This window comes from Sinocyclocheilus grahami, unplaced genomic scaffold (assembly GCF_001515645.1).
Source record: "Sinocyclocheilus grahami isolate Dianchi unplaced genomic scaffold, SAMN03320097.WGS_v1.1 scaffold404.1, whole genome shotgun sequence".
Taxonomy (NCBI): Eukaryota; Metazoa; Chordata; class Actinopteri; order Cypriniformes; family Cyprinidae; genus Sinocyclocheilus; species Sinocyclocheilus grahami.
The window spans coordinates 1037449-1054577 of record NW_015505583.1 but is presented as its reverse complement, the minus strand read 5'-3'; the positions used below and the strand labels follow the sequence as shown (position 1 = coordinate 1054577).

Here is a 17129-nt window from a genome sequence, read left to right as displayed (position 1 = left end):
GTAATCCCATTCCTCCCGTAACAGCAGGAGACCGTGACGCTCCGCCCATTGTGTCTGCCCACTCGAATCCTCCCACTGTTCCTGCCCACTCTGCCCCGCCTACTGTTTCTGCCCACTCGACTCCGCCCACTGTTCCCGCCCACTCTACCCAGCCCGCTGTTTCTGCCCACTCGACTCCGCCCACAGTTCCTGCCCACTCTGCCCCGCCCACTGTTCCTGGCCACTCCAACCCTCCTGCCCCTACTGCCCCTAAACAGCCGCCAGTGCCCCCTCCCAAACCCGCCCATCACAACAGCAACACTGCACTGCAAGGTGAGTCGGTATTTGTCTTGTCAGCTTTCGCCCCAAAACTGCAACTGTGAAGTATGTGTGGCTTCATGCTGCTTTCTTGAGTAGACTCCACTGTGCAGAATGATAAAAGCACGACCTGTTCAAAATGTCGTAACCTAGCAGTTTTCCCACGGCCATGGAAACCTGGATCTGTCAGCTGGGGTTTAAAATGGTGATTTCAAAGCCTGGAAATATCAGAGTGAATTAATACAATATTTCTACAGTCATTATGCCAGTTTTTCTATGATTCTGGTTATGCTTGGCTCTAAAATATTTGACTAGACTTCTAAAAATCATTATGCAGTAGGATTTTTTTTTTTATCCTTTAATTATGAATGACTGGAAAAACTTATGGAAAATCCTTGTTTCAAAGGTGTGTGGGAACTGTATCTCGAGTAACTGGTGTCAGATTCACAAAAAGCTTAAGAAAAAAGTTTCTAATAAGGCCATGTTGTGCAATTATTGAACAATTCTTAAGTTTTCAAATATTTTCTTATTAATATCATATTGTTTTCCTAAGAATCAAATTATTGTTTTGTGATTGTTGCTGAAGATACATCTCAAAGGACCTCTTTTGCGCTGCCTTCAGATTACCACAATAATCATATTAAGCCTGCACACTATTTACGTTATGTCATAAATCCCAGGATATGCCGATATTGTCTGCACAAACATATTTTGTTACATGTATAATTGAAATTATGGAGACAGATTTGATGTGCTGCTTATGTCTTCTGCATGCTTTTTTTCCAGTGGCTTTAAAAAAAATGGGGACAAATTTGAGTTTGAGTGAATGTGTAATCCCTAGTTATAGTAATATTTATTATATGTAGCTCGTGTTATGTTGTAATGCTTAATATTTTAAACCACCCAACATATTCTTTAAACATCTTATCTTTAAGGGGTTTAAGACCTGTTGAAGGTTATCCTGACATTGTCATTCTGTAGATAGTTTTCCATGCACCTCCTACCTGTGTGGTCATACTGTGCTTTCATTGTATCGGTAATCGGCTATATTATTTCCTTTCCTGCAGTGTATTGTTTTTAATTCATGTTTAATCAACAGAGCTTCATTTTACTGGTGATACAACTAGGGGTGCTCCGATCAGGATTTTTGATGCTGATCACCGAAAGCAGTATCTGCCGATACCGATCACCGATACCGATCTTTTTAAAGCCTTCTTTTTATCATTTATAACTATTTATAGTGATACTCCAATCAGGACTTTTAGACATTTATTCATTTTTGATAATGGGGGGAATTCCCCTCTTAGGTGACTCTTGTGAGAGGAGAAGCAGCTTTCACACAGGAGTCCGCTACTGAATCATGGCTGTTTACCACAAACACAGCATTTTTCCATTATTTTGATTTCAAATCCAAACATTGTCGCTGAAAATGCTTTTTCAGCATTGCAATTCTTTTTTTACACAGTACAATACAATCTTTCACAGACGTGTTTAAACACAATAAATATAAGCAACACATTATTCAATGCTTTTTACTTTTGCATTTACCTCTAGATTTATATATTAAGTTGCTCAAGCAAGTGGCAAAACATTTAAACTACTTTTCTTACGTTATCACAAACTTACCATTGACAGAAATAGTCAGCTCTACTGCCTTTCCTTTTGCATTTGAATCTTTATTACAAGCAATCCTGCAGTTCATAAAGAACTTTGTTTTCCTACCTCCACGAGTGCCATCTATTATTGCCTTGTTTATTTAAAAGTGCTCTTTTCCTTTAAAACTAGCCAAAAAGCCATATGTGTTGACTGTGAAAGGCAGTATACTTTAATTATATGCATTTATGGTGCAATTGCTACATTTTCGTTTTCATATTTACCGCAAACAATGCTCTGTTACTTTAATTCAGCGCTTGCAGTGCAGCAAACATAGACTCGGTGCAGACATGATCTCTGCACTGCAGCAGACGCACCGCTCCTGAACGCACTGCCGGGCGCAACCGTGTGCAGTGTGACATATTTAATCCGTTAACATGAGCGTGGAAAAAATACTCACCACATACGCACTGCAAACGGAGTAATGTGAACCTGGCATTATGTGTGTGCGCCACGAGTGTGCATGAGCGCACAGTCTCCAGGAGAGCGCACAACCGCTGAATGGTTGAACACTAGCAAGAATTAAAAAGTGATGATGTGACACTGCCTCAATTGTGCAAGTGACAATTCCTGTGTCAACTGTGCAGCGTGTAGCTCGCACCCCTAGATACAACCTTCATTCATTCATGATGAAGACATACATGATTTAGTTTGGACATTACCATTACTATGTACATCAGACTTGTGCAGTTATGCTTATGGCTATTTCGTTTATATACAAGTTTTCTATCGAATAAAAATGCACTGGTAACACTTTACCTTAAAGTTCAATTTGTTAACATTATTCAATGTATTAGATATAATGAAATATACATTAAACTAAACACTAAAGTTAATTTATATATATATTGTTTATAATAATGTTTATTCATAATACATGAACTAATGTTCATGTTTAATTTATTCAGCTTGTTAACATTATTAGTGTATGTAGAAATTAACATTAAATTAGATTAATAAATGCTGTAAAAATATTATTCATTGTCATTTTACATTTCATACTGCAGTACTTTTAATCTATAAAACCTTATTTAAAAGTGTTACCTACATATTACAATGGCTATATCACATCCTGTTTTAATTTATCAGGACTTTTGATAACCTTCACAAAAAACGAATGTACACTGTAGCTTTCACGGGTAATATAACAGTCCCATAAACGTCCTATTTGTTATAGCAGTCAATTTCTTACATTCTTTAATGTAGATATTTCTATGTCATTGAGCAAAGAGTATGAACTGATAGTTGTCAAAATGGAGGTGTACGGAGCCCCGCACAAGACATGCAAGAAAAATAAATAAATCGTGGGCATGATTTACTAATTCGTTCCCTCGATATACTAAAACGTGCACACAATTACTATTTTGTTCCCTCGATTTGCTAATTTGTTCCCTCAATTTGCTAAATCGTGTGCACAATTTACTAATTCGTTCTCTCGATTTATAAATCATCTGCACGACTTGGCAAATCGAGGGAACAAATTAGCAAATTGAGGGAACAAAATAGTATTTGTGTGCATGTTTTAGTACATCGAGGGAACGAAATAGTAATCGTGTGCACGTTTTAGTACATCGAGGGAACGAAATAGTAATCGTGTGCACGCTTTAGTACATCGAGGGAACGAAATAGTAATCGTGTGCATGTTTTAGTACATCGAGGGAACGAAATAGTAATCGTGTGCACGTTTTAGTACATCGAGGGAACGAAATAGTAATCGTGTGCATGTTTTAGTACATCGAGGGAACAAAATAGTAATCGTGTGCACGTTTTAGTATATCGAGAGAACGAATTAGTAAATTGTGTGAACGTTTTGGTACATCGAGGGAACAAAATAGTAATCGTGTGCACGTTTTAGTACATCGAGGGAATGAAATAGTAATCGTGTGCACGTTTTAGTACATCGAGGGAACGAAATAGTAATCGTGTGCACGTTTTAGTACATCGAGGGAACGAAATAGTAATCGTGTGCACGTTTTAGTACATCGAGAGAACGAATTAGTAAATTGTGCACACGATTTAGCCTTCTATTTTTTTCCTGCAGGCCATGTGCAGGACTCCGTAGAGGTGCAATATTATGGACGAAGGTCAACTACACGCAATACTCGTGTCACTATCATTTACTTTTTAATTACTGCTTACTTTTTTTGGCGCTATGTGTGTTTGTAATGTATAGGACAGTAAAGAGAAAAGGAAAGTAAAGGAAAAGAGATGTCCACATGGGCATCACAGCTGTACATATGAGACCTTTTTGTTTGTTTTTTCTTAATTTTTCCCTCATCAGAATCAAGTCGGTTAGTTAATAGATGAAGGCATGTGTGTTTAGTGAATCAGGTGTGTAAGTGTCTGCTGCTCCCTCCCTCTGAAGCAGAGAGACAGATGAGCACTCCATTGAGAGTAAAGAGAAAAGGAAAGTAAAGGAAAAGAGATGTCCACATGGGCATCACAGCTGTACATATGAGACCTTTTTGTTTGTTTTTTCTTAATTTTTCCCTCAGGCATGTGTGTTTAGTGAATCAGGTGTGTAAGTGTCTGCTGCTCCCTCCCTCTGAAGCAGAGAGACAGATGAGCACTCCATTGAGATAGGCAGGCTGAGACATGTCTCTGTGCTGTTTGTGCTGCTGTGCTGGCACACTGTTCACTGAGCAGCTTCATATCTCACACACACACACACACCTGTCTCTGAGCGGCCCCGGCTCGAGCCACTTCTGAGGAAACACAGACAGCTACACTGAGACACAATGGTTGTTGTCTGACAGGTTTTAAATGTACCGTTTCACAACAATTCAATACAAAAATGGCCAAAGTAATTGCACCTGGGAAAGGGATGGAAAAAAAGTGTGTGTGTGTGTGTGTGTGTAATGTTCCTCTAGGACTTAAGTGTGTCTGTTTGTCCTACATAGCAGCTGATGCTCTATCTGCTCACAGACATAAGAACTCCCTGTACATTTGTCCTTAGGTTTTTTATTAGTACAATAGAGCAAAACAGACACCGCCCACTTTTCTAGCCATGCACTTGGGTACCGGTTATATTTTTCCTATTAATTTCCTCCATAGACATTTCAGAAAATCCTTCAGTCAAGAATTCTAAGCCTTGAACCAAATGATGGATGAAAGTAACCTGGCATGAAAGTGACCACTTTTTATATTTTGTTAGTTTGTTTGATTGGGTGAATCCGTGAGTTCAGCCCATAATTTGCTGCATTAATATGCGGTTGATTTTCTATAGTTTGTTCCAGTAGATTTTGTGAACTGAATTAAAGTAGAAGAGAGCTCATGCTGATGGTTGAAGGTGTCATTGAGGGAAGATAACATTAGATATGTCATGGCCCAGTGGCATGAGAGGCAGGCAGCAGCTGTCCAAGTGTCAGAAACACAGCACACACCATCCCTGTCCAACAAGATCCATTTATAGACACCCCTAGATACCAGGGCAATCCCTTTTCAGCTCTCGTTCTAAAACAGTTGAGAGACTGAGATGACGAAAAATATTAAAGGGGTCATGAACATGAACATTTTGTACTGTTCTCTGAGGTCCGCTTATAATGCTATCAAGATTTTTACATAAAAAAAACATCGTAATTTAGAAGTACTATGCTATTTTCTGTCATGTTTTTGACCCCTCTCATCAGAACGCTCTGTTTGAATAGGTGTGGCAGATTGTAGACTCAGAAGTAAACGCCCACTGCTATGATTAGCTAAGACTTGTGTATGTTTGACAGTCTGCGTCCTTCACAGATGGGCGCTGCTGTGATTTAGGTTACAAATGCATAAATACTCAGTACATATCAAACAGAACAATCTGTTTAACAGACAAATCTATAGTGATCACGTAATAAAAACAGTTACTGTCGGATCCAATATGTCTTTTAGTTTCGATCTTTCAGAAAACGTCGAATTGTGCCTTGTTTGTAAACGAATCTGCGGTAAAATGAAGTTCTCACTGATGTGGTCTGGATCTTCATTTAAATGAAAGTTCATCCATTCTTTTCTAATGTTATGATCAGAAGGAAGGTAATACAAAGACTGTGGCAACTTGGCACTGAACAGCATCTTGTTGTATTCGAAATTATCTTTATCATTTGGTTTCTGTGTAGACCTGCGTTTGCCTCTCTCGTTATTTACACTACAGACGTGAATCGGCTAAAAAGACAGCGATGTAGAAGCAGGTATTGATCTTCTACTGTGGAGGCGGAGCTTATCCACACTATTACATTATAGAGTAGAACGTTCCACAAGCTGTGGTTTCGGCAGACTGCCTTCAATAGAAGCTGTTTTTAGATTAACAACAAAGTTTTGAGTTCTGAAACTTACAGAAAGTTTTAATAGTACAATGACCTTTTATATGTCAAAAGATCAAGGGAATTTTTGATTTTTTTCAGTTCATGACCCCTTTAAAACTGGGTGAGGCCATTGACTAGGGATGTGCGATATTGAAGAAAAAATGCGATATTCGATATGCGATACGATATTGCTTAAAGTGTGTAAAATCAATTTCAATTATATTTTAAAATATTTAAAAAAGAAAATTATATAACCAATTTGTTTCACATTCTTTCTTGGGAAAGAAAGAATCACTACAACTTCTGAAAGTGACCAGCAGTGTTTTAGCATTACATCAAAAGTAATGTCACAAATCAGAAAATGTCATTTTAACATCAGTGTGAGCATACAAACCAAAAAAAAATTAATGAAACTAATTTTATATCATTGTAACTTTGCTTTCCATACACTTTAAGTACTTCTTCATATACCACAGCAAAAGCTATAGTCTGAGAAAGTTCAAACATGATTAAAGGCAAGTGAACAGTCAGTAAAAAAAAGAAAGAAAAATAAAAAGAAAGAAATACACAATTTACAAGCATAGCTAAAATAAACAGTAGTATTCAGGTACAGAAATGTAATAATTAAGTGTAAAATAACACTACAGTGTTCACTGTATGAATTAAATTTAATTAATCTTTGTTATAGCTGTTTTGTTGTTTGATTAACGTTAGTGACATATTCAGCAGCACGTGTTTATAGGCTGCTGTCCCTTTAAATCCGACTGCACGAATCCAGTATAATGATACACATTCTATTTCTTTCTCAGCTGTTTACATTAATTTAAAACATAACTGACTGCGTTTACGAGAATGATCGTTGAGACGGGTCTGTTCAAACATAAGGAGGAGGAGATGCGAGAGACGAATCAACTCGGTGTTCGCCTGCCGTCTGAAATGCTTCTCTCTGTGTGTGCGCATGCTTTGCACATGTGCGGCAGAACCATAGACTGTATAAAAACGGCAGAACTTCAGGTGTGAGTCAGACAGCAAGACGAGACGGCAAAGAGTTGTTTTCTGCAACTTATTGCACTTAACTCTTAACGTCAAGCAATTCTATGCGTCGAACTAAAACTTTGACCTTTTGCAACATTTTGATTTAAGTAGCCTATTATTAAAATGATTCAGATATCGCACGCCCTTGCGATATGCATATTGCGATATTTGCATTTGCGATATTTCGATATATCGTGCAGCCCTACCATTGACTTTACTGATATGTATTGGATTTGCCATTTTTTGGTGAAGCTGGATTGGTTAAATAAAGCCTGACTGACCCAAGTGTTTCCCCTCAGCTGGTTTATACTGGCTTCGTTGTTGGAAGTTTTGCTTAAAATATTCATTTGTATTTAAGTTATATTTTCTCACCTCATTTTAGCTCAATTTATTTTAAAGGCTTTAAATATGTTTTGTAGGTTTGACTTTACCACAATTTTAGTCACTAATATCCACCAGCTTAAAGCTGAAGTGTGTCTTTTTGGACCCCTGATAAAACCAATTGAGTTGCAAATAATCGTATATGTCCTACTGCCTTTCATTGTACTCTTGCTATTGGTTGAGTCACAGGCTGACATGTTGGGTGGGATGCTCTTACTTAGAGTTTAAACTTGCTTACAGTGTTCAACTTACTTATAAATTATTCTTACTTATAGATACTTATAGAATCGTGTTCATCTTCAAAACATTTTAATGAAACCTGAATAATTTCCATTCCACCACTAAAAGTCCGTTCTGACAAAACTTTGATATTTCAAATATGTCATAAGGACACCGTAATAAAATCCAAATGAATTGAACGGTTTAATCCCAAGTTTTCTAAAGACTTTAGGCTTTTATTCACATATTGTCATTGATGCAAGAACAAATTCGTTGGTTTTTGCACATCAAATGTTTGCGCTTCCATTTACCATATTAGATGCGCTCTATGTATGTGAATAAAATAAAATAATAAAAAGGTGAATAAAAGCCCAAATTAAATCTGTTCACCACATATAATGATCATATCTTTGGAAGACTTGTATTAAACCACTTCAACTTTCAAAGGTGGGTCAGAAATATGTCCGGTTTCATTAGAAATATCTTCATTATAAAAGTCTAATGGGTTTGAAGTATCATGAAGGTGAGTAATAGTCCGATTTTTCATTTTTGGGTGAATTTAAGCGCTTGGAGGTTTGAATGGGTGTCACCTGTTGGACTGGACCAGTGTCCAACAGTGCGTGTGATTTGTTGTTTGAAATGCTAAAAACACATTTCCCTTCATCCACCCCCAAAGCTTCAACGTTACAAAGATATTACAAAGCTCCACCTCCTCAGTATTGGACGAGCTGGAGACGGCAGGCAGAGTCTGGAGTCTATCTCTCCCTGCCCATCTACCTCAGCCACAGGGGCGCTCAGCTCCGCCCAGGTAGCCCTGGTGCCGTCCCGTCCCGTCCCACACCAGCTGGCATGCATGTCCTAATGCTCTAATAACCTCACAGAGTCATGCTTGTTTTCACACCCATACTCAAGATCTCCATGATCCTGCTCCAAATCACTGCGGTTACTGAGAACTAATGAATGGAGTTCAGTTAATCGCATTCGAAAGATATGATAATTATAGGTAACCATGATTGAGGATTAACAGAATAACCGGTAATGAAGATTAAATTCAGAATCAAGTCTGGATGATGTCTAGGGGTGTAATGGTATATAACAGTACGATATTTTGCGATGCAAAAATGTTACGATATGTATCGTAGAGTGGTGGCGATACTTTTACAATATGACGGCAGTCTAATCCTATTGGTTGAGCTGCCGACGTGACCTACTCTGCAACAGCGTCACGTGTGCTTTCCTCGCAGTTGCAGAAATCGCTTAAACTGAACATTAGTCGGGCAACATGAGTTTGGCTGAAACTGAAATTGAAGATGCCCTGTCTTCTTATAAGTCCGACATCTGGCAGCATTTTGGTTTTTCAGTCACGCGACAGGACGACGGTAAAAAAATTACAGACAAAATACAAACTGTTTGTAAACACTGTAAAACAAGGCTGCCATTTAAAACGGCATCACAACAACAAACTCCTGCCACAAAAAGGGTGAAAGAAAGCCAAACATCTATACAACGCAGTTTTGCTGCAACATGGTCTCAGTCAAGTGCGAAAGCTCAAGAAATAACCAGATGCATCGGCGTTTTTATTGCAAAAGACATGAGACCATTTTCTGTGGTCGAGAATGTTGAATATCGCTAATTGGTTAGCGTAATGGAGCCCAGATACCATATTCCGTCACGCCCGCACTTCAGTCAAGAGTTAGTTCCAGCCCTGTACTGCGAAGCTAAAGCAAAGGTGGTCGACGGTCTGAAAAAATCTGAGAATGTGGCAATAACGACTGACAAGTGGACTTCGCGGGCTTGTCAGAGCTATATTACAGTCACGGCGCATGTTATTACCACAGAGTGGGAAATTAAAAGTTTTGTGCTTCAGACTCGCCCGCTTTTTGAGTCACACACTGGAACTAACATAGCCGGAGTTTTAAAAGCGGCTGTACAAGAGTGGGAGCTTGAAAGGGCTCCTCATAGTACTGCTGTTGTTAGTGACAGCGCACGCAACATGGAGGTTGTCACCGCACATTAAGTGTTTCGCGCACACATTGAATCTTGCATCGCAAGCAGGTTTAAATGTTTCTCGCGTCAGTCGCTTGCTTGGGCGCGTGAGAAAAGTCGTGGCTTTTTTTCACCGCAGTGCCACAGCAACAGCTGTGCTCGCGGAAAAGCAAAAGATGCTTGAGATCGCATCACATAAAGCTTATCATGGATGTGGTAACACGATGGAACAGCTCCATTTTAAATTTTGTTCAAAATATCGTGATATATATCGTATTGTGAACCCAGTATCGAGATACGTACCGTATCGTGACCTGAGCATATCGTTACACCCCTAATGATCTCTGAAAATGTACATTTATACTAACATTTCACCCTAGGTAATGAGTGGCAGTGTCCAATGTCTAACGTTGAGTTTTTGACATGGATCTGGCCTTCACGTAAGGTTAAGAGTTTTGACATTTAGCCCAGAAACATACTTTATGCAAGTGCACAATCTCAGAAATGAATGCTTGGCCAACATCATGTTGCAAGTGCATAATTAACCTGCACTGTCGCAGTACTCAAGATAGGAGTTTTTTTCTTCATGTCTGTGTATTAACATGGTATTGAGAAACTAATTGGGGCCATTTAAATGTCATGGTCATTTTAACTAACTTGCTCAGAAAGATTCTCTTCAAACTGTTGCTCTGCCATGACAATAGTTGGCCTGATAGAGAAAAAACGTCAATTGAAGTAGAATGTTTAAGGCCCGTTCGCACCAAAAACGATAACTAATGACAACTGTATACACCAGAAGATGTATATTGTTTTCTGTTTACTATAAGCACACACTGCAGTTTTGTTGTTTACAGCTTTAAATGTTCTGGCTCTTTAAAGTCGGGTGGATTCTGATTGGCTGTCAAAAAAAAGTGAAAGTGATTCAGACGATATTATTGTTCTCTGCCGTTGTTATAGTTGTGATGTGGACTTCCCAATTATTAAAACTTTATAGTTATCGTTGCATTTATCATCCTCAATGTGAACAGGTCCTACATCGGCTGTTGTGGCAGCATTCAAAATGTAACTCATTTCTAGCTTATGTTCACAAACTTGCATAGACTGTGTATGTTTTAGAACTTAATGTATTGAAACTCTTCATCTTTAGAATATCATCTGTAGAATCTGTTATCTTAGAATATTAAATCCCTCCCCATCCTGTACTAATCCCCGTTTGATTAATTCCATGGCATGCAAATCAGTGTTTAAGCATCCTAGCTTGGCACCTTCGTACAAACTAATTTGTTGTTGCCACATGTGCTTTAACCCTCGTTTCTATGTGAAGTTCATTTTGATTGTATTTTGTTTATTTCTACAGTGGATCCCTCCCAAGTCCCGATCCCAGTCAAGCGATCTCCTCCCATTCCCCCAAAGAGGATGACTCCTATGACCAAGCGCCACTCAGACGACTCTTCGGCCAATCACCCTGAGCCTCCGCCCCCAGGCCCCGCCTCCATTCCGGTCCCAGCCCCAGCTTCTGCCCCGCCCCCTGCCCAATCAGACAACAGCAAAAACTCAGAAGCACTCTCTCCTCCACCAACCCATATCCCTCCATCCCCTCCCCGTGCCCACCCGCCCCCTGAGGGCCCACACGTGGAGCCCCCCAGCCCCACCACAGAGCCGCCCTTACCTCTGCACATACGCATCCAGAGAGCCTTGAACAGTCCTGGCCCGGTCCAGCCCAAACCGGAAGGATCCCAGCGAGCTCATTCGCTTCTGTTTGAGTCACCACCGGACTTTCTGGCTGACGCCCCAGGAGGGGGGCGATACTCTCTTCCAGTCACTATCGAACCTCTGCGACTGTGAGTGTGCAAATCAGTTTATCTCAGAACTCAGTGTCCTCTGCTTTGTACATTTGTAACAGATTGCTACTTTTTGCATCCCAAGAAGAAATGTTGCCTGCTATTGTGCCACTTATTATGTAATCTGGGTAGATTACTTACAAATTGTAGTTAGTAACGTAATCCATTACATTACACATTTTAGGTAATATTAATCTGCCTACATTTAGATTACTTTTAGGTTACTTTTGAGCTTTCTCGTTTATCACATTGATTTAAATAGGATTATCTTGTACCATATTGATCAAAATGCAAAGATTAAGAACATATATTCCATTCTTTGTTATTAGCAACATGGAGTGTATTAAACATTACATTACATCAAGGTTTCCCAAACTGGGGTTTGTGAAAGAACTGCAGTGTAGGGAGTTTAATGAAAAGCTAATAATTAATTAAATCCTAAAAATATTAAATTAAAATCAATCTTTTTAAAATCAATCAAAATAAAACAAGTACTAAAAAATGAAATATTTTATTGGTTTACCTGCATGTCATGTGACCATAACCAACATCAGAGAGCCACGAATATGCAAATGTGATACTTCATTATTAAAATATTTATTTTAAAGTCTCAGGGGTACTTCAAGTGAATATATTAGATGAAAGAGGATCAGATGACAAAAGTGTTTGTGAATTTATAGATTTTAATTTAATAATTTTTAAGTTATTTTAATGTGTTTGAAAGACAAAAGCCTTCCAAAGATAATAGAAATACGTGGTTAAATAACCTACTGAGTGGTAGGTTCTTCTTAAACCTGAAATGATTTTTATAAATCCAGTGGTCAAATGCTGTCTTCCACAGAACTGGAAGACTTTCTGAGTGTATATATAAGCAGTAAGCTCTTTTAGAAAGGAACATTTAAATGTAAAATTTAAAAGATGAAAGTGAGAATCAATAAATTATGAATAGTTTATTGCTATTGTGTAAATATGTAATCATGCAATCCAACTGTAGTCTGATGACGAGTATTTTAACCCTCTGGTCCTCTTCGTTTAGGGGTCACACTTGGCTCCTTCGCGGTCAAAAGTGACCGAAGCCTTGAAATGTTTTTTTTTTTTTTTTTTTCAGGAAAATCTGTGAAATACTTTTTTTTGGTTAATAATATGTTTTGATTATTATTTAGAATTTTGAGGGGATTTTATGATACTATGCAATATTTAAACAATTTGAATGAGCTATTTTATCCATTAGAATTAATATATTTTTATGTATTTAATTATTTATTATGTTTCAATAAATGCAATATTTCATGTTAAAACGTTTATTTAACATTGAAAACATTTCAAATCAATTTTTTGAAGTGAGAATTGTGCCATCTGGTGGCATTTAAAAAATAAAAACTTGTGTAATGTCATGTAAACTCCTGTGTAGTGCCCTATATGCATATATACAGAGGCCTTTGGATTCCCATTGTTTTTTTAGACATTTTTATTAGGTTTTACGTTTAGATATATATTTAGACATTCTAAAATACTACTTTTTGTCAAGGTTTAGATATTTTTGGTTAGATAAAAATCAGGTTTTGCATTATGATTTCAATCAATCATTGAATATTCTCAAAATTTGCTCTGTTGTAGTCTTACCAGTTCATTTGTGTGTGTGTGTGTGTGTGTGTGCGTGTGTGCGTGTGCGTGTGCATGTCTATTTTGTACTCTTGATATTTTAGAGAGTCACCCCTTGATTGCTGTGCGCTTTTGTTCTGCACAGTGGCTGATATGTAGTTTGTACCACCAAAAGATTCTCTGAGTTTTCGTATTTTTTCGTATTTCCCATTCATTTCCTATGTCTGTGTGTGAGACTTTTTATTTTATTTTTTACCCTTTAACATATCCGAATCATGTCCATGATTGTTTTTTTTTTTGGTGTGTGTTCACATAGTTAATGTGACAAGTCACCAAGTGTCATCTCATTCCAATGAGGCCACGATTTTTAACATTTCGAAATATAAATTTTTCCAGTCAAAAATGACTGAAGAGGCCCAGAGGGTTAAAATGTAATCTAATCTAATTACAAATGCTTAATTTTTGGAATCTGATTACGTAATCCAGATAACAGTCAGATAATCAGTTACTACCCATATCTGTGTGTACTATAATAAATATATATATATATATATATATATTAAACCTAAAGTAATAGTTCACATTCATATGTTCACTGTGGCTATATGATTGTGTATTGTTTAGGCCTGAGGATGATGATTTTGACATTGAAGAAGAGCTGCAGAAGCTGCGGCCCGCCCCTCGGCCCACACTCCAGCTGGAGCCGCGCAGCCGCCGCGGTCTGGTGGGAGACCCACGGGTCACTGTCATTCCTGAGGACGCGGGGCATGGGAACAGCGACGACGACGAAGAGAGCGATTCTGATGGACCCATCAATTACAGAGATGATGATGAAGATGATGACGATGAGGAGGATGTTCCTACAAGTATGATCCTTTAATTCTGTCTGACCAGCCGTATGAGGGTTATTGAGGAATATTGTACCTGTCCTGCATTAATAAGTGCATAAAAAAATCTTTGTAACGGCCTCCACTTTAAAACATGGAACTGGTGAATACGGTGTTAAAACTCTAATTGCCTTTGTTAGAAATTGTTATTCAAAATGTTGGGGTCAGTATACAATTATATATATATTTTTTATTAATTCATTCTTTAATTTGATTAATTTGTTTTTGAAGAAGAATATAAATGCTTTACTAACTTTAACTTTCTGTTCATCAAAATAATCCAGTAAAAATGTCATATTTTTTCAGAAAAATAGCAGCACAACTAGTGTGAGATAATAATCAGAAATGTTTCTTGAGCAGTAAATCAGAATATCAGAATGATTTCTGAAGGATCGTGTGACACTGAAGACTGGAGTCACGATGCTGAAAATTCAGCTTTGATCACAGCAATACATTATTTTAACATATATTCAAATAGAAAACATTTGAAATTGTAATAATATTTCAGTGTTACTGTTGTTACTGCACAGTGTATAGGTCAAATAAATGCAGCTTTGGTGAGAATAAGAGACGACTTTCAAAAAACATGAACAAATCTTTCCAACCCCAAATATTTGAATGATAGTGTGCTTTTAAGCAGTAGACTTTTTGTTGGCTTACAAGTAAATGCAATGGAGTAATAGTGTCATCTCCTTCAGAACGTAGTGATTTGCTCAAACTCTTTGCTGACAGATTTCTTTTATCAGTGCTTTAACCTTCTATGTGCTCAAAGCATGAATGTTGCAACTTTGTTTGCAAGTAGCATCAATACCAATTTGTGAAAACAGCTAATGAGGATTGTGCGTATATCTTGTCAGGTGGGCTTGCGAGCCGTGTGAAGCGTAAGGATACTCTGGCTCTAAAGCTGGAGCGTCAGCAGGAGAAAGAGCAGTCTCAGGACCAGGAGAGCATCACCTGGAACAACAAAGAGCAGTGGAATGCTGTCCGCAACAAGATCGGCACCACCCTCACAAGGTCTGTGTGTGTGTGTTCACTGTGCGTTTATGGGCTCTTTGTACTGTCCACACTCACACTGTGTGTATTTTGCATGTTCTCATAGGAGGCTGAGTCAGAGACCCACCGCACAAGAGCTTGAGCAGAGAAACATCCTACAAGGTCAGTCTTACATCCATTGTCTTCTAGTCCTCCGTAGCATTTGTTGTAGTCAGTCATAGCTGATGTAGTTCCCAATTTTGTGATGCTTCCAGAAAAGATTTTCTTAACATCCGCACGCTCTTTTGTTTCAGCCAAGGATGAAGCGGACCGACGGGCAGAAAGGAGTGAAATCAAGCGCAGACTGACCAGAAAGGTTTGGAGGCACACGTCCATCATCTGACTGTTTGTTTCTCATGAAAACCTCTAACGCGCTTAAATGCTTGGAATTACTTTTGTAGACACATACACTTCTGGTCACATGTTTGGAGTCAAGTTTTGTTTTTAAAAGAAATCTCCAGTGCTCACCAAGTCTGAATGCAAAATCAAAAATACAGTAAAATAAGTGCTATAGTGAAATACTATTACAATTTAAAATCACTTTTTAGATTTTAATCTATTTTAAAATGTAATTTACTCCCTTGATGGCAAAGCTGCATTTCTTCAATTAGAGATTACAGATTCAAATTAAAAATGTAATATCATAAAATATAAATGCTTGTTGACTACTCACCTATTTGACTTCTTAACTGTAACTGAATAGTGGACAAATAAATGTGAACAAAAACCTACAAACATTTAAATTACATGATTTTTCTTTCTAATTGTGGCAAAAATATTTTGACTGGTGCGAGTAGGTACTAATCTAGCAGAGCGTGAAAGCAAATGTTGCTGTTGTGTTTCTGTGTGCAGTTGTCCCAGAGGCCTACGGTGGCTGAGCTGCAGGCCAGAAAGATCCTGCGCTTTCATGAGTATGTGGAGAGCACTCACGCTCAAGACTACGACCGGCGCGCCGACAAACCCTGGACCAAACTCACACCTGCTGACAAGGTCCGACCCTATCACTGCCTTCCGCTGCCCTCTGCTGCTGACCGATATAGCAGCATTTAAATGGCATCTTATGTAAATTGTACAGTTACATAAAAAAACAAAAAAAAACATTTGCACGTAATTGAAAACAGGCAAACCTCCTTGACAAACAAATCTGATTTGAAAAGGCACATAGACACTGAGAGACACTGTTTCTCAACCGTCTTGACTGTAAAGCATCAGAATTTTATGTTGATTTTGACCAAATGCCATCATCATTAAGGTGTACTGTAAGTGTTTTATACGACCAGTGTTTATGTTGTTCTTTCTTTGTCCTCTTCCAGGCGGCCATAAGAAAAGAGCTGAATGAGTTTAAGAGCGCAGAAATGGAAGTCCATGAGGACAGCAGGGTATACACCAGGTGAGACACTTTTAACACTTTCTTAACTGGAATAAGTTACTACACGCAAGAATAGTCTGATTTTAAAGGGAATTTGGTCAGATACTGAAGAAACACCTTAACCCATCTACCAAAACCTGATTACCAGTCAATATACATATATCTGTATCTGCAGAGACATTCAAAAGTTTGGGGTCAGCAAGATTTTTTTTCATGTTTTTGCGAGTCTCATGCTCAACAAGACTGCTAAAATACAGTAAAAACAGTGATATTGTGAAATATTGTTACAAATAACAGTTTTCTATGTGAATATATTGTAAAATGTAATTTATTCCTGTGATCAGCATCATTGCTACAGTCTTGAGTGTCACATGATCCTTCAGAAATCATTCTAATATGCTGATTTGATGAGAAATATTTCGAATGAAAAGAAAGTTTTAAAGAACAACATTTATGTAAATGCAACTCTTTTGTAACATTAAAATGTCTTTAGGCAAGGCAAGGCAAGTTTATTTATATAGCACATTTCTTACACAATGGTAATTCA

General features: G+C 38.0%; 1 protein-coding gene across 2 annotated transcripts in view; it reads left to right on the top strand.

Moving 5' to 3' along the window:
* The window catches only part of LOC107550657 (phosphatase and actin regulator 4A-like), a 24837-nt gene extending 8137 nt beyond the window's left edge, over positions 1–16700 (top strand). Inside the window, exons 3-11 of one of the 2 annotated variants that reach the window (XM_016231994.1) lie at positions 1–312; positions 8542–8673; positions 11209–11692; positions 13919–14160; positions 15039–15195; positions 15281–15336; positions 15468–15529; positions 16066–16203; positions 16527–16700. The exon at positions 1–312 is cut by the window's left edge and continues 252 nt beyond it. In XM_016231994.1, the coding sequence (XP_016087480.1) occupies positions 1–312; positions 8542–8673; positions 11209–11692; positions 13919–14160; positions 15039–15195; positions 15281–15336; positions 15468–15529; positions 16066–16203; positions 16527–16607 (1664 nt within the window). In that variant the 3' untranslated portion in view covers positions 16608–16700. The remainder of the gene's footprint in view (positions 313–8541; positions 8674–11208; positions 11693–13918; positions 14161–15038; positions 15196–15280; positions 15337–15467; positions 15530–16065; positions 16204–16526) is intronic. The other variant, XM_016231995.1, reaches the window with a different exon arrangement.
* The last annotated feature ends 429 nt before the right edge of the window (positions 16701–17129 follow it).